Source organism: Sebastes umbrosus, chromosome 3 (genome assembly GCF_015220745.1).
Source record: "Sebastes umbrosus isolate fSebUmb1 chromosome 3, fSebUmb1.pri, whole genome shotgun sequence".
NCBI lineage: Eukaryota > Metazoa > Chordata > Actinopteri > Perciformes > Sebastidae > Sebastes > Sebastes umbrosus.
The window spans coordinates 36064528-36088454 of NC_051271.1; the positions used below are offsets into that span (position 1 = coordinate 36064528).

General features: G+C 42.3%; 1 protein-coding gene across 2 annotated transcripts in view; it reads right to left on the reverse strand.

Annotated features, from left to right (window-relative positions):
- The window catches only part of vegfc (vascular endothelial growth factor c), a 60466-nt gene extending 45360 nt beyond the window's left edge, over nucleotides 1-15106 (reverse strand). Inside the window, exon 1 of one of the 2 annotated variants that reach the window (XM_037765310.1) lies at nucleotides 14733-15106. In XM_037765310.1, coding sequence (XP_037621238.1) covers nucleotides 14733-14855 — 123 coding nt within the window. In that variant the 5' untranslated portion in view covers nucleotides 14856-15106. The remainder of the gene's footprint in view (nucleotides 1-14732) is intronic. The other variant, XM_037765311.1, reaches the window with a different exon arrangement.
- Nucleotides 15107-23927: the final 8821 nt, after the last annotated feature.

Here is a 23927-nt window from a genome sequence, read left to right on the forward strand (position 1 = left end):
ATGGAGCACAACAGACAACTGAGTCCCAAGTTCACCCGTCCGGGAGAGTTACTGTAGCAGCCAGTCTGTAGTGCTTTGTGTAGTGTCACGGACATGTAACCACTTTCCCACTAAAAGTCTCCACCGCACATTTAGTTTAGTTTAGCAGGTTGTCAGCTGTGTGTCTGCCTGGCGTAACGATACTCCGTCTGCCCGGCGTAACGATAGCGAGTTTCCGACAGACCGAGTGTGTGTGGCGGCGTTGAATGTGGGGTTGTCGGTGGCGTTCTAGCTGTGAACATAACTGTAGCAGACAGTGTGTGTATACAGTTTATTTGTCAGTGAATTAATGCTACGAGGCTACAACTCCTCCGCTCAAGCGAGCTCAAGACCCGGATCAACTTCCTGTATCTGTAACTCCGGCTCAGACTCTCTTAAGTTGGACCAGCTTTTCTCCTTAAAGTGACGAGCCGCTCCTCTGAGTTTTGCTCAGCTTTTTAATTAACTATTAATATTTCTTTTAACCGTTTTAACCGATAGCGTTATTCGGTTAAAATGCTTAAAGTCAGTTAACGGTTAAACGGTTAATTATTAACATCCCTAACAAAGATCAAAATCCAATGCGCAGATTGTCGTAAAATTTGCTCAGAGTGAAAAAGTCTTCTGCTCTTAATGATACCATAGACATTCATCTGGACTAAGACTTAACAAGTAACTTAACTGTCAGTATATTGTTTTGGTTTTCCTGGTGTGCTAGGGCTGGACGATTCATCAAATGTTATTTTCAATAACGATTTCGGTTACGAAAACAAGAGAATTGGGATAAAACGATTATTGTGCCACATTCTGTTTCGCAATGATGCTTCTGTGTTATACTATAAATCAAGCGTGCCCCTTTCCCAGGCAGAAGGTGGCCCGCGGCTCGACCATGAGCTTTTGCACCGTTTTGACCAATTTGTTGCTGCATTAAAAAAAAGGTTTACACTTGACTTGCAATTCCTGTTAATTTTGAAGATTTTTTGCCAAGTTGGTGGTTTACGATTTATCATTTTAATAATAAACTATTAAATACATTTATATCTATGTATTTATTGGTCACAATTTATTTAACAAATTTAGAAAAGCAATGTTTGAGTCCAGCCTGATGTCGCCTTACACATAAAAGAATGATCACAGTCTCCTCCACACAGTGAGGCATACAAGTATTAATTAAACACCGGTATCAGAGCGGTACTCGGTATCGGCCAAAACCCAAAGCCCGGTTATCGCTATCGGTATCGAGACTGAAAAAGTTGGATCGGTGCATCCCTACCAGGGGCTACGTCCTCTGTAGCAATGTCAGCAACCCACCCAGCAACCGGTCTCCTTTACCATGCTTTGTGGGTGTGACTTTTTTTTTTCATAGTTCAAGCTTCTTAATTTTTCTCTCAGAGTGCACCAGATTGATGCATTTAACTTAAAATGTACAAAATGTTCTTTCTTAACGCATGATGTCTCCCAAGTCAAAGAATAATTGTTTTAAACAACCATGATCTCAATATTGACCAAAATAATCGTGATTAGGATTTTTGCCATGATTGAGCAGCCCTACTTAGCATTTCATTTCACTTCATTCAGTGCTTGAAGTGGAAAAATAATAAGTGTCAGTACTCCCCTTATTCAGATGTTGGCGTGTGTATCAGCATCATTATTACATCCTGCATTCTTACAGTGAATAAAAATATTATAGATAGATATTGGGTTTCGGGTTCCTCCCCAACAAAGTTTGAAGGTTTTTGACTTGAAACTAAGCAATTTCACATCATTTTGAATCATTATTATTAATATAGATAACGCCCAAAAAGCTTACAGACAAAACTTGCTATAGTTAAATAATTATTTTATTAATTATATTATTATTTTTCATTTTCCTTTGGTTTGCTTTTCTTTGATACTGTTCTCCAAACGCAATACTGTATATTTTATATGATCTGTTTCATATTTATAAATGAGCATTGACACAAAGGTGAGCTGAATGAATAATCCTTGGCTCAATGAAAATATTTGAAACAAATGTTCACACATGTGCCTGCACACACACACACACACATGCAGGTTTAAGTAAAGAGGTATGGGCTTACAGTGAAGTGGCTACACACACACACACACACACACATGCCATGGCAACGCTGTCAGTTTTAATTACAATTATAATTTGAACTGCCTATTGATTCAAAGCCATTTTCTTGTTGCAGAATCTGAGTGTTAAACCAGCTGTTCATATGCACTCTCATACACACACACACACACACACACACACACACACACCTACACAGAGAGCGAAAGAGAGAGACATCTGCAACTCCTTACAGAAATAGAAAAAAAATGTTTTATACTTTTTTAAATTTCTGTAATATGTCAGAGAGCAATGTGCAGTTTGATATGAGCAGTGGGTTGTATTGAGATATAATAGTAATCAAATATATGTACTTTTTAAATAAAATATAATTTCATGGGAATTAAATACAACAATTTAGCTTTTAATACAAAACTGTTACTCATCAATTAAATGCATTTGGTTTTAAAATAAAGTGTCACTGCATCATTTAAGTTGACATATTGTGATTACAACTCTTTCTGTGGACACTTCAATTGGGAAGGGCTTTTATTTTAGCGACTTGCAGTTCCATTCACCACCATTTTCATTTGAGAAGCATTTGGTTTTTCGATTGGAGAGCCGCCTCTACCTGTCAGTCATACACCAGATCTCACTGATGGGCGTGGTTTCCTTTGCCTTTTTTCTTAATTTCCTTGGTCCAGGAAAAATACATGCAGGTGTCATTAGTGCTTACCACGTTTCGATAAAAGATGATCAATATTGGTGACTACACAACTGTCATGTCTGATAATTAACGCCCCAATTGAAATTAGGGATGGGTCACGAATATTTGACTTGTCATTAAATGATAAAAAAATCGAAAAAGGTTATTTCTTAACCTTCTGAGACCCAAAATAGACCTGTTTTTGTCTTTTTTAGGGGGGTACAGGGGGTCTTAGCAGGAGATAGCAGGTCAACAGTAGATGTCACATAGAAGTGGTGTACATCATCTGAAAGCTGGGAACCTGAAGAATAATTTGAGATGCAGCTCAGCATTGTGTGTCAAGTTGTTCTAGTCATAAATCAGAAATAAACACAAATTATTGAATTAATTAAAATTAATTATAAAAGTGTATAAGGGTTTAGAACATTGTGATCAAAGTATATGATGGCCATCCCCATGCTCTATTATGTCTCATAAGTTGTTGCAGCAATTTTTGGGTTGATACCATTTGTTACACAGATTTGGTGCTAAATTTAGCCATTTCTTTAACCACACGAGAATTGATGAAAATGATCAATAATCCCTCCAAAATACCACATTAAGACACCAAGACCTTGAGGAACACCATAGAAAAAGACATGCTGTGATTTGGGATCAAAAACTTTTGACATTTTGAGATTTCTGCAGGAATTGAATTTCTCAATGATTGGATGGCAAGCACTTCTGTTGTGCAAACTGCTCAGAAACCCCCTTATTGTCAGTCTAGCTAGGAAAGCCATCCATCCTCTGAATGCTCTAGGTCTATAGTTTGTGGCTGTAAAGTTTCATCAGGCTGTGATTATCCTGGAGGTCACCACAGGTCATTTTATAGAGTGAGGTCAAATTTCAAAAAATGGTCTCACTACAATGAAATGGCTACTATCAAGACTAACATCATCACACATGAATACAGTTGGGCTCATTGGATCCACAAGAGTCTCAGCTTTACAGTGATACCCAATTCATGTAATCCAAGACTGTTTAGGGACCCCAGTATGCAGAAATATTCAAACACATAATTTTAGAATAGGCAAAAATAAAACATTTATACTGGATGAAATAAACTACGTGTTTTTTGCCCCAAACTGCATGTGATTATCATAAAGTGGGCATGTCTGTAAAGGGGAGACTCGTGGGTACCCATAGATCCCATTTCATCCACATATCTTGAGGTCAGAGGTTAAGGGACCCCTTTGAAAATGGCCATGCCAGTTTTTCCTCACTAAAATTTAGCCCAACTTTGGAACGTTATTTAGCCTCCTTCCAAACATGACATTAGCATGACACGGTACCAATGTATTCCTTAAGCTTTCTAGTTTCATATGATACCTGTAGCTTCACTCTAAAAAAAAACGAACCTGCTGGAGCCTCTGAAAGACAGTAAAGTCACGGTCTCTTTGGGTTAATATATTTAGGCCTATACACTGTAAATATTCCTTTGTTTTTGCCAGCACCGGTAAAACGTGTGTGGCACATTCGGTTCTGCTTTTTCCTGCATGAGGGCAGAATAACATTAGCTACAGCGCTGTCACTTGGATGCTACTAGTGCTACAAACAACATGCAGAGACTAATACAGCTGTCGAAAAGTTCTGTGTGGAACTACTTCAACGAAATAAACGAAAATGAGGTCCAGAGCAAACTCTGCCAGGCAAAGCTAGCATATCTAAGGTTGACAACGACTATGCACAGTCATTCGAGAGCGAAGCACCCAGCGGAAGGCGGGAACCTGGGCCCGTCGACAAATCAACAATCCATGACTAGCTTTGTCACCAAACGAAGCAAGTTTGATGCTAGCAGACGGCCCTCATCTCAAAGATGATTGCTTTTTTTTTTTGTTTAAATATATCTGGAATGGGACTCTCAGCCGTGTTTTGCACATACTCTCCAACTTGCAATAAATGACGGATTCATGCTTCAACAGCTGCCAGTCGCCTGGTTTCTCATTTTCATCACAGCACAACACAAGTGTTGAAACAAAAGCAACAACTTCAGAGCTTGCCTGAGCACAAATTAGTGCAGTACTGCCGAACAAGGTGGAATTCTATTCACGACATGTTCCATCGACTACTTGAGCAACGATGGGCAATATCTGTAAGACCAGGTTCACCAAACTGTCAGATGCACAGACCCTCGAATTCACTGACTATAGCTGGACTGTTGTGGAGGAGCTCGTACCTGTGCTTCAGTCACTGAAATGGGTTACTATACTGCGTTGTGTAGAGAATCTGGAGTGTCCATATCCATGGTTTACCCGGTTACAGCAACTCTTCTGTCAAAACACCTCAAAGAAACACAGGGAGAGTCATCCAAAGTGTCTCCATTCAAGCGCACCGTGTCCGTTTCACTGAAGCGGCGACTTGTATCTGCAGAAGTCAGCAGCGCTCACAAGGTTGCATCCTTCCTGGATCCGAGACACAAACACCTGAGGTTCACAACTGATAAAGTTAAACTGGCTGTTCAGGCAAATGTATCCCATCTCCTCACGAACAGCTCAGACAGCGTGGAAGAAACAGTTGCAATTGAATCAAACGAAACTGAGCTGTTGGCCAAAAAAAACACAAAAAGATGCTGTCTCCGCCATCGCAGCCCTGTTTGGTGAGGATTACAACCTGGACACAAACGGACATAGCTAGTGAACTTAACCAGTACTGCCATGATAGGTGCCCCCAACCCTCCACATGGATCCTATGGACTGGTGGAAAACCAACGAAAACAAATATTCCCTAACGGCAAAATTACGTTAATAAGGACTTGTTAAAATATTAATGTCAGCATTGCCGTAATTAAGGTGTGTGATGTTCAGAATTCAATTTACATGTTCAAAATCATAATCAGTTGGCTATCATTATGGCTTAATTGAGGACAAGGTCAGCGTACTTTATCCCCTGATGTTTAAATGTTTGTTGTGGTACTGAAACGGTGAACTCGGCTTGCACTACATGAAAGAAATAAGTCCCAATTCATTTTCTTGGTTGTGCTGTTGGCATATAAGATTTTGTTATCATTTGTTAGGCCTGAAGAGTGAGGACCATGTTGAACCTAAATACACTAGGTAGTAGTATGACAGGCTGATTTATTATGTATTATTATTATTATTTAACAGTTTATTATATTCTGTTGTAGATACAAGCTCATTCAGAAAAGCATTGTATTAGTAAACAAGGCAAAAGGGACCAAAGGTTTTGCCCTTTTGGAACTAATGGAATTATTCTATTGAGCACAATCTCTAGCTTGTTATTAGCTCACCTTCCTCAAGTCCAGGGTGCCCAACATTTTTGAAATTTTGGGCCAGAACCCACCGGTTGAGAATAGCTACACTAGAGCACATACAACTGCTTTAACTCCATTAAACCCTAAGAGCGATGTCATCCACTGATGTTACGAAAATCATATTAACACACAAAATAATGGGATTGAGTAAAGCCGTCCTCATTAGATCCTTGCAACAACAATATGTGAGTTTCATCCATCATGATTACAGACTGCCCGCTAGACTTTCCAAATGAAGGCAAGTAGCTAAAATGTTCGACTTAATAGTGAATCACACACAGTTATGTTATTGTGGTTGTAGTGGTGGTGGGTAGTTTTGCCTACATTTCGTCAGTGGCCGAGACATAGCCTACACATCAAATTGATGTCATCATTTGTGCTTGTATCAAGAGAGTTTTTTCTAAAACAGCATGTATATAATCATGTGGACACACCTGACATATAAAATAAAAATGTGTAGCCCATACATCAATCTTAGATGTTATGACTACCTGTGAGGGTCACCATGAAGGAGTTTAGATAAAAAATATATTTATGTAAATATATATAACCTCAAGGTGAGGGATCCACAGCGCTGGCTAGTGTGTCATGTCTTCAGTAGAACAAATTGCTAGGCTGCATGTTTTTTAGTAGAAATACTGTGTCTCGGCCTCTCACTTCATTATGCATTCTGTCCTCATTGACCCTCTTTCACCTTCAATTCACTCCCATTCACGCTCCCATTCAACCCCCTCCCATTCAGACCCACACAGCCTATAACAGTGTCAACTGGTGAGGTCTGCAGGTCAGTCTTTGGAGTGTCCAACACAAACAGGTTAACCCTTAGACGTCAAAACACTCTGAATGAGCTCTCATATACTTCTAGTTCAAAGAGCATCGTGAGTCACAAAAAGCCTGCATTAAAACGGGTCGGCCAAAATGAGTCCCAGAGGACTGAATCAGACAGACGGTAGAAAAATCTGCATATAAATGGAACACATTTTGGCAAATTTGGTGCGTAGATGGAGGAGTAGGCTACAGCAAGGAATATATATTTCTACTCTCTATAAATAAAATGTCCAGATAGGTTTACTATAAATGAAACAGAACATTTCCCACTTTTTTTGTTTTTTTTATTACAACACATTTTTCTGACAGAAGTGAGGTCAGAAGGGAGGTGAGGATAGAATATGAGAGATGGATACGGGGAAGAAGGAGAGAAGGGAGGGAAAGGTACTATCAGGTTTCATTAACTTGGATTAGGTTTTTATCAGTGTTTCAGTCCTGTGACGGATGTTAAGATGACAAAAAGAACATTTGTTTTGGGATTATCCAACAGAAATGGACCAATCTAAAACTCGTCATCATGACGGAGACCTGGCTCATTTTGGATGCTCTGAGGACACTTTTATTCTGCCCTCTATACAGACAGCATTGTTAATGTGACAGTGGTATTAGCTGAAAAAAGTGGACTCTTAAAGGTGCTAAATGTGAAATTCAGACAGAACATATCTAGTGCCTCCACACGGCTCTCAACAGGGTGACGCCTGAGCCGGCGGCTCGCAGCTAACGGTGCTAACAGCGCTAACAGTGAAAACAATGGCAACAGTACTAACGGAGCTAACAGTCTTTGCCTGAGGGGGAACATTGCGTGCACTAAAGGCACGCACTGCCAGTCCGGCTATGTAAACAAACCATGGAGAAACTGGGATTACAACACACACAGAGGGAGAGAGACTTCAATCTCTGCTCAGGTAGACATTACTCCTCTATATCTTTACACAGCCAATAGATGTTTGATGCTATATTAATGCTCTAGATATCGAAGAGTGAACCTTTAAGAAAGACATGGGTGAAGAGACAAGTCTGTCTAACATTGTCTGACATCAGTCCTAACGTGCAAAAATGGAAGCACGCAAATAAGCGAATAATGTCCAGGACGTCTTGAGGACTACGACAAATGAACAAATAGGACTGTGTGGGTATTCGTGACCTAAATACTCATGAAATTCAACTTTTTGTGTGAAAAAAATTCTGAGATACACTTTGAAGACAAGGTGTCTTTCCAGACATGATTACACAAGGTCTCGGCTTGCTGAGCAAAACGCGGAGGAGTGGCTTGTCACTGAAATTATCATCTGGTCCACCTTAAAAGCCAGCCCACCTTAAGGAACTGGGCTGAAGTTGTCACTAAATTTGAGGCTAACTCCCCTTCACTTTAATCAGCAGGTGGCTAGCAGGCCACGAGAGTTGGAGCATTTATTCACCGAGAAATATCTAAAAATGAAACCACACTGCACTGCTACATCCACAGCTATAATGTTACTGATAACGTCACACTCTGTCTCTCTTGACCACACAATCACTAAAGTTACAGGCTGCCGAGCTTGCAATGCACTGGCTGGCGAAAACCCGTCTTGTCTCGTCACTCCAAAAGACACATGAACTTTATAGTGAACAAAACCTCTTTGCCCTCCAACCTCTAATGAAATTTGCTCTCCTTAATGTTGCTGGCCTCGGCTCAGCAGTAAATTGGGCACGGCCAATTAGAGCTGATGGAGTATATCTCGACACGGAGCAGTGAGACTGAGCTGGACGGTCCACAGAGAAATCCCAGAAAATTCCTTTGAAATGATTTATAATTACACATCACATTCTTCTGCAGACTCCAGGGGGGGTTGTGAAATATGGGCGAGAGATAAAGACAAGGGTGAAGCTGTTAGGTAGAGAATAAATAGAAACTGAGATGAGAGATTATGTGCTGACTGGGGCGGGATAAAGGCTAAAGAAATAGCAAAAGCACATTGGTAATGCTCTATTCATCATTCATTCGTCATCTTCACCGCGACGAAGAGTGATGAAGCAACGTAAACCCACAGAGAGAGAGAGATATGCTGGCATTGTGACGGGTATTTCACCACATCCATCTGTCTACAGAGTTAAGGGTCATCTACAGATTTCATGAAGGTTGTAACTTTCTGGCGAGCTACAATGCCCTGCTAGAAACCATCATCACTTTAAACTAGGGATCTACCAATACCACTTTTTTTCAGACCGAGTACAAGTACAAGTCCTTACATTTGGGTACTCGCCGATACCGAGTAACGATACAAGTACTTTCTGTGCCAAAAGACTCTTGTTAACAGCCAGCTGGAGGGTGTGAGCGACACACGGCAGGCTGGGGAGTAACAGATACGAGGCGGTGCGCTGCAACCGGCTCTAGGGCCGTGGCCAAAGTGCTCTCTGCGCCCTCTCTCCCACCCGTGGTGGGACGGGGCCCCCTGCTCCCAATGCGGACTGTCCTTAGTGCGCCCCAACCGCGTCGTGCCCCAAGGGCAGGGCTCGGCCCACGTAAAAGGCGCCAGGGGTCTGCGGTGATGTCGGTAACTCACCCGACCCGTCTTGAAACACGGACCAAGGAGTCTAACGCGCGCGCGAGTCAGAGGGTGCAAGCAAAACCCCGTGGCGCAATGAAAGTGAGGGCTGGCGCGCGCCGGCTGAGGTGGGATCCCGGCCCCGCGGGGTCGGGCGCACCACCGGCCCATCTCGCCCGCACCGTCGGGGAGGTGGAGCGAGAGCGCCTGTGATAGGACCCGAAAGATGGGGACGAGAGGTTAACGTCACGCTGCCGTAAAGTGGTATTATGCCGTTGTATCGGAGCCGTTTTGTGAGTACGAGTACATGAGCACAGTATCGGACCGGATACCCGATACCCGATACCCGATACCCAATACCCGATACTGGTATCGGTATCATTGCATCCCTACTTTAAACCACCATTGAATTTCAAAGATAACAGTAATATTTGACTTGGAGGAAACTTAAAGCTACTCTAATCAATATTTACATACATAATACCTTACTTTTCGCTTGATCCGGTCTGTTTGTTATTGTGTGTCTTGCTCAGAGAAGTCTTGTTGTGAAATCTCAAGTCACATCCACATTGTCGAAATCAGCTAAATATTCATTGAAAATATTTTAGATAACACTAAGCTACGCTTTCTGTAGTCCAACACAACAAAGTCTAACAACACCAGTGTCCCGTGGCCCTCCTCTGTCCAACTCTCAATCACGTTTCCACTGTCTTCCGGCACCAAGTCACCTGACACAATAACAAACAGAAGGCGAAAGGTAAGAAAAAGGTTTCTCTGCAGGGTCCTTTCCATAATGTTGTCAGACACTTAATAATAATACTTAATAATAAGAATCTGTGCCTGTCAGTGGCAAAAACAAGCACTTTTAGTGGACATAACCTGACAATACTAGGTTGCGCCAAGTGATTACATTACAGCCCGTTTAGTGACTGTTGGCTAGGGATGTGACGGGTGACGGTGAGGAAAACTTCCAACCGGTTGATGAACCTGTGACATCGGACATTTTACAGGAAAATATGACGGTCAATATATGTAGCGCTTACTTTGATCTTTACCGTCGGGTGGCGGTGTGTCTGGCCTCCTCGTGTTGACTACCTCATTAACGTTATGGTTCTCTCATAGCAATTTAAAAAAGGGGTTGTCCCCAATAGTCAATTAGACACACAAACATGGGAAAATAGGGTAGAGGTTGAAAAATACCAAAGTTATCCTTTAAGCTCTAGATCATTAACTTTAAAGGAACAGTGAGTGGTAAAGCAAGAAAGAGAGAGCGACGGGAGCGAGTAATGTTATCGACTCCGGCCCAAGCAGGAAAAGTTAACAGTGTTTGGTTTGTCCGTTCTGGGTTACTGCAAAAACATGGCAGTGCAACATGGCGGACTCCGTGGAGAGGACCCGCTCCAAGCCCCCAGGAAGAGCGCCGGTCGTTGATCCCAACTTTCGTAGTGGCCAAACGGCGGTACTGCAACTTCCGTGTCCGTCACGTGATGCCATTGGGCCCAAAAATACTTTTTCCCATAGACTTATATTGTGAAAGAGAGTTATTTCCCTTCCTCCGTTCATGTGAATGAGACCTAGACCGAGGCTGGAGCACAAGCCGTGACGACGGCGTGACGTTGGAAACCCTGTGACCGAGTCATGTGACCGAGCGGACGCTACTGCGCATGTTCCATGTGCACAAGATCCGGGTACTTTTCCAAGCGGAAGTCGAGTCAATTTGTCTTCATGTGCCACTGAGCAACTTTCATAGGAGTGAATGGGGCCCCGCCTCCAAAGCTGTATCCAGTTCTCTTAATACATCCAGGACCCACTCCCTATGTAGATATAAACGGCTCATTCCAAGGTAACGAAAACACAACGATTCTAATTTTCAGGTGATTATACACTATACCATTTCTGCCAATAGATCCACCTAATTATTACACACAGTTCCTAAAGATATTTAGCCTGCAATAAAATGCCTATGCAAACATCATGCTGCCATACATCACTTTTCAATTTCTCTCTTTAGTTGCATAATTAATCAAAAAAAGGAAAAGCTAAGGAAAAGGCTAGAGATGGCTTTGTCTTGAAACTGAGATAGTTTCCATATTAAGCTGATGAAAACAGACTGAACCACACATATTAAGCATGAAGCAAGCAATTCATAAGTGTGGTGAGCAGGTTTAACAGTTGTTTGAAAGCCTCATTATCTCCAAAGTTGGTGTCAGTTGTTACTTAAATTCCTCACTGCAAGGGCTTTAAAGGTGGAAGACAGGAGCTGAGAAAAAAAACCTCATCATCCCAATTAAGAGTCTACTGTGATCAAATGGCTGCATGTTACTGCTTAGCACTTATCCCCCCTCACACACACACACACACACACACACACACACACACTTGACCCCTGTCACCTGCCTTCATTGGCTCTTTTCTCTGGCTAATTTGAAAACACTCCTTCCTAATCCTCCCCCCTCCCTGGAAAAAAAAAGTTCACCCCTCTCTCTCACTGTTTCCCTTCCTCTCTCATCCAGTCTTTCAATAGCGATTCAGTTCAATTCATATCTGCTGTGCTGGCATGACATTAAAGAAAAGTATGTTTCAATGGTGCATCAATCCAACTCTTATTATAAAACTCGACAGATGGATAATAATCATTTCATACAAGCCAGTAAATATCAGTGTCACCTCCTGTGTGTGAAACAATAAACGGCTAGTTTATAATGTGATACACAAAATCAGTGTTTGCGAATCTCTCTGTCCTTGACATCTCAGACCCAGAGCCTCAGCAGAAAAAAAGCTCAGGCTTAACCTTTGATATCCTGCACACCAGAACAGATGATCACAATTAGTGAGGAAAAAACACTCAAAGAGATCTGGCTTTGGCTTCTCGTTCTGAGCGCTGACTGTTACTAACACACCTTTTGTTTCCGCTCGTCCAAAGCAACACCACCAGGGGGAATACAACTTGGAAAGTGAACTGAGGTTTTCTGGCCATGTTTGAACAGTTTAGTACCATTTGGTTGCTGTAAACTTCCTTTTACAGGGCATTTTGGGTTATTGTTACGAGCACATTTTGTAGGTAGGCTATACATGGGGAAGTAAAGTATATTTCTGTGGCTTTTACGGTCAAATTGGTTTATTTTTCCCAGGTTATAGTACATGGCAAAGTGGTATGGGCACATATCCGGGGGATAAGGGTCAGGAGTGTAACAGTACGTGTACAGCCGAAGTGAAAGCTCTACCGGAGAGGCCAGACACACTGCCACCCGACGGTGAAGATCACAGTAAGCGCGATACACATATTGACCGTCATATTTTCTTGTAAAATGTCCGGTGTAATCGGTAACACCGGTGTTGTCACAGGTTTATCAACCGGTAGGAAATTTTCCTCACCGTCACATCCCACATTAGCCACGTTAATCAAGCTCAATGGACAACGATTTGTGTCAAACTGGATGCCTACATTGTTCAGTTGAAGTTGGGTATATCTGTGGATACACTTCAAATATTTACACGACAGCAATAGAGTTGGGCCGGTGTAAAATTTTCAAACCGGACCAGATCGGTATACCAAATTTTACCACTTGGTGTCACACTTGACTTAGCAGGCGCTTGTCACAAAATGAGAATAGCTGCGCTGCCTTAACAGCCCACCTTAAGTTATCCTGGGCCGTTGTTGTTGCTAATTTCGGGGCTAACCCGCTTCACATTAATCAGCGTCCATTTAATAGTTCCATTTTTGATGGTATCAGTCCTTCCTCTGTCCTCCATTAGTCAGTAACAGTCCTTCCTCCTGTCCTCTGCCGATGTCACTCATCAGGTAACATTAGGGCTGGTGGGGGGGCTGCTTTGTCTCTGCCAGCTGATCAGTTTACCAGTAAGATACATGACAAACTAACCTAAACAGTTAAACTGCACAGCCTACTGCCAGCTTTAGTCATGTTTACAGTTAGCTGTTAGCCGCCGAGCTAACGCGCTCTGCTTGTGTAAACAGCGGCGGTGGATGAGAGACAGCGGACAGAGCAGATTGAAACGTTGCTTTCCTACTGGTTTAACCGTTTCATCGTGTTTATGCTTGTTGAACAGGTGTAATAACGTATCCTGGCTTTACACTTGCAAAGTTTTATTGCACTAAAATAGTTGTCAACTCGTGTCCACCGCGGCTGACTGCGCTGTGTGTGTTGATGTGTGTGGAGCCCCAACCCAGAGCAGCAAGGCCTATTGAAGGAGGCTGGGTCACGGGCGTATGGGTTATGGGGTATGGCATAGCATAACAGGAAGAGGCTGCAACTGCCCTGAGCCCGTATGTACGTAGTACCTATTGTGACCTGATATCGCGATTCAGTTTTTCGTCTCAATGATACATATCGTTACGTTTTTATATCGCGATATTTCGTGGCACGATATTTCGTCACACCCCTATTATATTCCAATTTCTGCAAATAGATCCTCCTAAATGCTACACACTGCTCCTTTAAGACTATGGTTTAAGTGGAGTGTGTTACGCCAGGGTGTTTTTAAATAGTATTCAAAGCCTTTATTCAAATGATTATAATGTATGTTGTAGATGGCCTGACCCCAAGTTGGATGGCTTTATTTTTTTACTCATAAGGTACACTATGAATTTACATCATTAGGAGTTATGCCAACCTTAGCAGGTGGGTCAATATACGGTTATACTCTCCAATACACATTGGCTGTCCTTAGATTCACCTCCCCGTGTGTTAGTTTTTTAATAAAGGTATGAAGCTATTGCTGACTTTTTTTAGCTCCAGAATCCCTAAAACAACAAGGCGAAATCAGGCTTCAATCAAACTCACAGTCCCTCCTTCACCCACACCTTGACTTTTCACTTCAACTCGCTGTGATGGACTACAGTCTTCATCTCAAGATCCCTGGCAGCCCAATGACCCCAAGTTGCACACCCCCCACTAAGTCTAATAGAAGAGTGAAATCAAGGTAAAGCATGAAATATCTCCATCAAGACTACATCACCAATACTGAAATAGTATTTCATCATAATTTTCCTCAGGGATTCAGCAGTTCGTGTTTTATTTACTCCAATAGGAAAACTGACATGAGAATTATGATTTTGAGTCTGCGGGTTCGAAACCCCTCTGAAGCCACATGATGGACCCTGCTGGTCCCCTCAAACCCCCTCTTTGCTGACAGAATCAGGTGAAATATCAACGCACATGTTGGCTGCTGCTGGCTGCGCGCAGTGAGCGTCCAGACGCACAGAGAGAGAGAGAGGCAGCAGCAGCAGCAGCCAGGTTACCTTCTACAACATGTTAGTCTCCAACTCACCGGCTCGTCCATCTGCTCCTCCTGCTCGTAGTACTCATAATACTCGTGGCTGTGGCTGAAGTCGCTGGCGAGGTTGGTGTAGAGGAGGTATGCCAGTAACAGAGATATTCCCAGTAGGTGCATGTTTATAGAGCCGAGAAGTGTTTATGATCCGAGAACCATATAAAGGGACATTTAAATAACCCTCCACTGGTCTCTGTCTGCGCTCTCCTCTCCTCTCTCCTTCTACTGGAAACTCTCTCTCTCTCTCTCTCTCTCTCTCTCTCTCTCTCTCTCGCTCTCTTTATTTCCGTTGTGTCTTTCTGTGGAGGTCCAGTACTTGTTCCACACAGACAGACTGCAGCATGTGTGTGAGCCCCGCCGGTCATATGGAGACAGCCCGGTGGGTCTGTCCCCTCAATAAAGGACCGTTACAGGAAAACGGACGATCTGCCTTCAAAATAAAAGCGTCGTTACGTAATGTCACTCCAAAAAAAAACAACTATTGAGCTATTTGGATACAATTTTTTATATATATATATAACTTGTATTTGTGTTCTACTTGTTAACAGTCATCAGATGTTTTTACAAGTAATGTTAGAGTCACAATATTGACTGAAACACTAGAAGTCAACATCTGCCCCAACATGCTGGAGCAATTGAAACAATACAAGTAATACCTTCCTATATATACCCAAGGACCACAATAAACTACCAAGAATAAAGATATATTTAAAGGGACTGTTTGTAAGAATCAGAAATTGCTTGTTAACAGCGACACCTGTGGCCGTTAAGTCAACGAAAGTCCTGCGTTCTGTTGCTAGCGCTTGTGCTCGCTCTACATAGACATGAACGAGCATCGCTCAAAACAGTGAGGCGATATTTCAGCTGCTTGGCAGTAATGTTAGCTGACCAGATGAAGGTCTCTCCATGAATCAATGCTGATCCTAGTGTTGGCTTTTCCTGCTTCAGCCTCCCGACTGCGGCCGGAAAAAACAGGGTAGACACCGGCACCCAGTCGGAGACGATAACGTTTCTCGCTGCGGAGCCCCGTCACTTCACAAGACACGTGAAACCTCTGTAGGAGGAAGAGCTCTGGAGGAGCTGCAGTATTTATTTCTGCACAAACGTCCACTGTACATTCACTAGATATTCTCAGAGCTAAACTAACTCTTCTGCAGTGTGGAGTGAGCGCACATGCACATGAGGTGGAGCGAGCTGAGTGAAGGCAAGCAGGCAGAGGAGCAGAGGAGCAGAGTACAGCAGAGACTCCGGCCCTGGAGACCAAAGCTACGGTCTCCCCCGCATCATCCGACCGCGGCCAACACTGTTTTGCAAGACGGGCTTCACTAGATAGAACTTTGCGGTTTTGGTGCTTCCGTGTAGTTTGTGTTGGAGTCTGAGTCTGAACAGTTTAGCCACACGCATGCGTGCATATGCAAGCACGCATGGGACACCGACCAGGGTGATTTATACGTGTAAGAAGTTACAAACAGTCCCTTTTAAAACAATTTAATATCCATTGAAAAATCAAATATGTTCATACCTCAAAAAAAAGTGTTGGCAGAAAAACTTTGACAAGTCTGAGACATGGATTTGTCCTTTGGGAGGCATCATCACAAACCACGCACATGATGAGTTTCATGGTTCTGTGTCACTAGCAGAGTCCTTCACCTCTTTCCTCACGCCGAATGGAAAACCACATTTTCACAACATAGATTAGCAGCAGCCTTGGCTAAAAGTAGGCTACCTGGGCCTACTGGATGTGGAAACCGGATGGCATTGGTCATTTGAATTGTTTGGCCTGTTATCTAAATATTACAAATGCATTATTTTGTTATCATAAGCTATTATTTGGATTATTTATTTAAGTATTTGCTTGACATCCTCCTGGATCCACCTTCTCACATATGTTCACATTACATGTATTATTTTTTGTCATATGGATTGTCTATGTTGTATTTTCATTATATTGTTACTCTGTACACACGACATCTATTGCACGTCTGTCCATCCTGGAAGGGGGATCCCTCCTCTGTTGCTCTTCCTTAAGTTTCTTCCATTTTTTTTGGTTAAGTTTTTCCTTATCTAATGAGAGGGTCGTACTGTAAAGGACAGAGGGTGTCGTATCCTGTACAGATTGTAAAGCACCCTGAGGCAAATATGTGATTTTGGGCTATACAAATAAAATTGACTTGACTTGACTATTTGGTGGCTGGAACTAAGGAATAACAATGACATGAACCTGAACAATCTATTGCAATCCAGCTAAACATTTTTGACTTGTCCATATTTCCTTTATATATTCCACAGATAATCCTATGTAATAAGAACATTATGCCATATTCAATACAAACATCATGAACTACAAAAAGGTTTGAAAAATAGCCATACAGTTGATTATTTCTGACAAAGTCCCCAAAAATGATTGTAATCATTGTAAGCTTCTCAAAGGAAGCATCTATTTAAGATGATTGGTTTGCATTAGGTTTTTGTTGCACCTTTAAAAGGACCAAACCAGTATTTTTTGGGGAATAGTAGCCGATTTACTGCAAGTCATGTGCACAAACAATACAATATGTGTGTGGTCAGTCAATTGTGTAAAACATACAATAGCTTTTTTTGATGTTTGAATGTGTTTTTAGTTCTACTTTCCAGGCAGCCATTTGTTTCCATACAGGATGAAAAATGAGTTGAAACTGGAATGGGCTCCAGCACAGGATGAATTGAAACGTTTGACATGCACACTTTCAACATAGAGTTTTTCGGAAATTCTCTTAATTGTTGATGATGATGATGATTGCCTACTGATCTCAATTTGCCATTTTCACATTATGTAAAAAATAATTTGCTAAATTTCAACATGAAGCATCATATTTTTCAAAGAAAAGAACAGGAAAAATGCAAAGGCATTTCCATTCAGACCTTCAGAACACACACACACACACACACACACACACACACACACACACTAACAAAACACCCCATAACCACCCTGCCCATTGTTGTTCTTCAGTTCCGGTAGAATAAGAATTCCCACAGTTGGAATCGGTGGCTGAGAACACACACACACACACACACACACACACACACACAGACACACACACACTAATTATTTTTAACAGACAGACACAAAATAACTCAGGGTCTCTGAATGACCCCAGCTCACTATTGTTTCTGCTAACTCGCTGTTTAATCCAAACCGAATATACCCCAAGGTGTGTGTGTTTGTGTGTGTGTGTGTGTGTGTGTGTGTGTGTGTGTGTAATACTTTGGAATGCCGGCCACGCTGAAGGATTTCATATCCCCTAAATATCTGCAGAGTGGCGCCTCACACACACACACACACACACACTCATTCCTCAGTATAACAGAGTCTTAAAGTAGCTCAACTTGGAGAGCGAGAGAGACCCCCTGCATAGTCGACTACAACCTTTCCACTTCACTAGTGTGTGTGTGTGTGTGTGTGTGTGTGTGTGTGTGTGTGTGTTCAGCCTTCAGCTCGAGGTCTGTTCAATAACTCTGTCGCGCCATCTCTCTCTGCTCCATGCCAAGTTATTTTAACTGAACCTGCTCATACTGTGGACTTGGTTCACCTCAACACTTCTATCCATCAGGAATATGAGCGCCGCCGACTTGGTCCACTGTCAGGAAAATGTAATCTGCTGTCGAGAAATATTCTACATAATATCCCTGACGTTTTAATAAAAAACAGCGAGAGTTATTTTTAGTTTAAGAAAATGTGAAATGGATTCCAAATTCATACATGAAAACATGAGGTGAACTGATAAAATAGAAAAACTACCATTTATCTATCTCATCTCATCTCATCTTCAACCGCTTATCCGGGGTCAGGTCGTTGGGGGCAACAGCTCCAGCAGGGGACCCCAAACTTCCCTTTCCCGGGCCACATTAACCAGCTCTGACTGGGGGGATCCCAAGGCGTTTCCCAGGCCAGTGTGGAGATATAATCTCTCCACCTAGTCCTGGGTCTTCCCCATGGCCTCCTCCCAGCTGGTCGTGCCTGGAACACCTCCCTAGGGAGGCGCCCAGGCGGCATCCTTACCAGATGCCCGAACCACCTCAGCTGGCTCCTTTCAACGCAAAGGAGTAGCGGCTCTACTCCGAGTCCCTCACGGATGACTGAGCTTCTCACCCTATCTCTAAGGGAGACGCCAGCCACCCTCCTGAGGAAACCCCATTTTGGCCGCTTGTACCCGCGATCTAGTTCTTTCGGTCATGACCCAGCCCTCATGACCATAGGTGAGAGTAGGAACTAAGATTGACCAGTAGACCGAGAGGTTTGCCTTCCGGCTCAGCTCTCTTTTCGTCACAACGGTGCGGTAAAGCGAATGCAATACCGCCCCCGCTGCTCCGATTCTCCGGCCAATCTCACGTTTACTGTTGTCCCCTCACTTGGAACAAGACCCCGAGGTACATGAACTCCTTCACTTGGGGTAAGGACTCATTCCCTACCCGGAGATATTCACGGACAGGATATCAAGGCGTATTTTGGTGCTGATCCTCATCCCAGCCGCTTCACACTCGGCTGCGAGCCGATTCAGTGAGTGCTAGAGGTCACAGACCGATGATGCCAATAGGACCACATGATCTGCAAAAAGCAGCGATGAGATCCTCAGCACACCGAATTGCAAACCCTCTTCCCCCCCGTCTACGCCTCGATATCGTGTCCATGTTATTTAAATTTAGCAAAAGCACAAGAAAAACACCTTGTCAAAGGTGTACTGGCCAAAACTAGCCCACTTTCCTGTAAAGGTCCCATATTGTAAAAAGTGAGATTTTCATGTCTTTTATATTATAAAGCAGATTTAAGTGATATATAAATACTGTGAAAGTATCAAAATGCTGAATCCACAGAGAAATACACACAGCCTGTATTCAGAAACTGTGCGTTTGAAACAAGCCGTCAGGATTTCCGTACATTTGTGATGTCACAAATCTACAATATTTAGACAATTTCACAGTTTTAAACGTAAACATTCTGAATGTGTCCCAGTTTATTTCCTATTACAGTGTACTGTATGTGAATGAAATCAGCTGACAGAAAGTAAACATGAACCCAAGCTGTTTCCTAGCAACGCAATTCTGTTGCCATTCCGTTGAAATGTGCTAAAACGTTTCTGATAGAGGGTGAGTATAGGTACATTATATTCAGACGGACAGTATGAGGAAAATAAAATGTTGTTTGAACATTAAAGCATATAAACATGTTCTAGTAGAAACCCAAAATACAAGTATGGACCTGAAGATGAGCATGTTATGTCCCCTTTAAGAATACAGTCCACGGCCAAAAGTATGTGGACACCTGAACATCACACTCATATCAGATAGTTGATTGAAAAACTAAGGGCACTGATATGCTTCTATAAAGGCCTACCTTATTTGGTGGTGCGATGATGGTGGGGTCCACTGTCTGACACACCGCTCCAAAATCTCCCATGAGAAATGTTGACTGGGAAAATCCCAGCATCTGATTCCCTTCATTGTCATACTCATCAAACCATTTAGTGAGCCCTCATGCCCTGTTTATCTTAGATATTTGATCCCTATTAACTGTTGCCAGTGTAAGAGCTACAAACATTTCAGACTTTGAATGGAGAGAGTAGAAGGCATCACACACACACACACATACACACACACGCACACACAGTGGCTGGAGGGAAAGCATGTTAGTGGAGATAAGCCTCCTTTGTTAGCTGGTTGACACTTATACACCATTCATTAGACTGGGCCCAGGGAAATAGGCCAATGACCTAACGAATAGCTGTATGTGTTTGGATCTGGGTAATGAGACGTGCTACAGTGCACGACAATGTGTTCGCACTTTTAAGACAATCTCACTGAATGGTAAATGGCGATGTACGACCCGTGTGACCAGTGGCGGCTGCGCGGCCATCGGCCAGTTCCACCGATAATGTTAGTTTGTAAAACGTCCTATCAGAGCGGTCGACCTCTATTCCAACACTACAGCGCGAGGTCGAAAGTCGCTGCAGTGCTGCTTTTTTTACAATCTAATATTAATTTATATATAATATATATATATATATATATATATATATATAATATATATATAATTTGATTAATTAATAGTTTGTTTTACTATTCAAATATATATTAAAATATTTGTTGACAGGCCTGTGTATGTCTGTGTGTTCTGATTTCACTGAAGTAGGATTCTGAGAAAAAGGGGTGTGCTTTTTGACTTCTTTGGGTCAATAGCCCTGTTTCGCACGGGACTAGTATTACCAGAGGACATATTATCACATGACCTCTGTGTTTGGCGAAATATGGCAGGTAATTTGTGGTGGAATTTTTACTTCACAAATTACGGACATGGCAGATTCACACGGGATCAAGATCAGAGACGACCTCTGCAATTATTAAAAATTACTAGAGGTTCCCAGGTAATAGTCCCGTGCAAATAGGGCTAATGAGTGCAATTCATGTCACTGCTATGTTAAGTCTGAGAAAACAACCCTGGTCATGTCATCAGGGAGGATTTCACAAAACTATATGATATTGGTTGCATTGTGGGAATTATAGGATCCAGTGTTTTTAGAGCTTGACCCATATTAGGGGGGAAAAAATCAGGATGTCTTGGCCTCTGCCGCATCTATTTTGACCATTCTTTTTATAAAAACGTATTTCTTGTGAATCCCCCAACTGTCATACACTGTTTGTAGCTATACCTACAAAAAGTAATGCACCATAATTTGTCTATAACCTTCATAATCAATTCAAATCCAATTAGAACGCTGGACTTTCAACCAGGAGGCCGCTGTTCATGTCAACGCTGATTTATTTGTCACGTAATTTCCGTACTTAAAGCTGCAGTGGGTAGAAATGGAGAAACTATGATGAAAAAAAAAGTTATTTTTATAAATCGGTCGCTATATCCTGACAGTAGTACATGAGACAGGTAATCTGAAAAAAATCATGTGCCTCTGTTGTCTCCGGTGTCCGGAAGAAAACAACCAATCAGAGCCGATCTGGAGTCTGCCGTCCAGCTGCCGTCTATGAAAGCCGGCTGTCAATCACTCGAAAACTCCGACCAAACGGTCAAACTAGGCAGCGCTGATCAAATATGAATCAATATTCTGTTACTGTAATGTAATTGTAGTGTACTGTTTAGCTGTAAAATGAGAAAGTTTGTGACCCGGCAGCCATGTTGAGATCGAGTTGAGGAAATACCAAGCACCTCCCACCAGCCGGAGCACAGCCAATAGGAATGCTCTCTCTCTCTGAAATGACCTGTGATTGGTCAAAGTCTCCATCACGGGCTAGATGTTCTAAAGCCTGAAAACAGAGCCATGAGGAGGTGCAGAAGTCTAGTTTTCTCTCAGAACACTTGAATTACAATATGCTGAAAGATTATTATGGACATTTTTGCCCAGTGACGCCAAAAATATACCGCCTACTGCCACTTTAAGTAACGCCACTTCTATAGTTAAACCCATGATAATGTAACCATGATCCTTTTTAGTAGTTTTGTTGCCTTTTGTTGCACAGGTGCACTGATTGCTCACGTTGCTGGACTTTTGTAGGAAAACGCATGAAAAAAATAACAAAATAAGTTTTTGTAAGTTATCATACAAACATACGCTGTATGAGATATATGTTGCCCAACTTTATGGCAGTGCAATACTAAATCATTGGAGTACCACTCTAAAACACCAAGAACATGATATTTGAATGTTTTGGAACGATTATCAACAGTTTTTTTTTTTAAGTGTCAGAGGAAAAATATCACTTTCTATTGTCTTAAAGTAATGATTTGTCAGACAATATCACATATTACATGAAGGCGAATTAGTGTAGTTTGTATGTTGCTGTAGGAAGTTTAGCTCGTGTTGTTCCCTCTCCCTGCTTCTTTCCAGCTCTCAGTTACATAAACAACAAATCCTTGGCTCAACATTGACCTCTGGGTTAGGCAATTAATTGTGCACACACGCACACATACACACAGTACATCCGAAGGCTAATAGCTCAGACCCCCCACAAACAGCAGGTCAAGGTTGTTCGAACTGAGTGTGTGTGTGTGTGTTCCCTAATTAGAATGCTATGCTTTTGCTCACAGACGTCTGTGGAATTTGAGCTGATATGAAAATAATTGCTTCGCTTTAGCTTGGTCAGACGTAACGAGCGTCATGTTTTCACGGTCAGAAATGTGACAAAAATATGTTCTAATGTTTATACTTAAACTTGTTATAACCTGCTCACAGGATATCTTTTACTTCAGTCTGCCGGAAAAACAACCAAAGTTCTCATCCTCTTCTTCTGCGGAGGGCTTCTTTGGCTAACATGGAGACATGCAAATCCCTGATTAGCTCTTTAAAGTGTCAGTAGGCAGTATATTTTTGGCCTCATTGGACAAAAGAATCCATAATAACCTTTCAGCATATTGTAATTCAAGTGTTCTGAGAGAAAACTAGTCTTCTGCACCTCCCCATGGCTCTATTTTCAGGCTTTAGAAAATCTAGCCCGTGACGGGAGACTTTGACCAATCACAGGTCATTTCAGAGAGAGAGAGAGCGCTCCTGTCTAGAAATACAGATGCGCGTGCACGTCTCTTCGGTGAAAGCCTGATTCAACGGTGGAACATCCTGAAGGAAAAGTTGCTGCTCCAGCACTGGCAACAACTGATACACTGCAAAGCAACACAAAAAAAGGAAGACAAACTTATTCAAAAAGAGCCTGACAATATCAGCGAAGTGTTTCAGAGATATGCTGAAAGGTTATTATTGGATTCTTGCCCAATGACGGCAAAAATAAACTGCCTCCCCCAGCTTTAACGTAAACTTCCTTCACTGACTGATCAACACAGGAATACCAGACAGAGTAGTGGGGGGGATTTGAAGTTTGTGTGTGTGTGATCCTGAAACACATAAAATATGGGACCCAAAGGTTATTTAAATGATGTAAGAGAAAAGTTGAAATGCTTTTGCAATGTCCTGCTCTCAGGAAGGATTTCACCATCAGTGGGTTAATGTCACACACTGATGTAAATGTGGAGGGCTTACACAAGAGAAGGATCTTGAAATGAACTGATGTGTCTCTTGTGAGTCACTTAAAGCTTCAGTAGGCAGTCTATTTTTGGCATCATTGGGCAAAATTTTTCCACAATAACCTTTCAGCATATTGTAATTCAAGTGTTCTGAGAGAAAACTAGACTTCTGCACCGCCTCATGGCTCTGT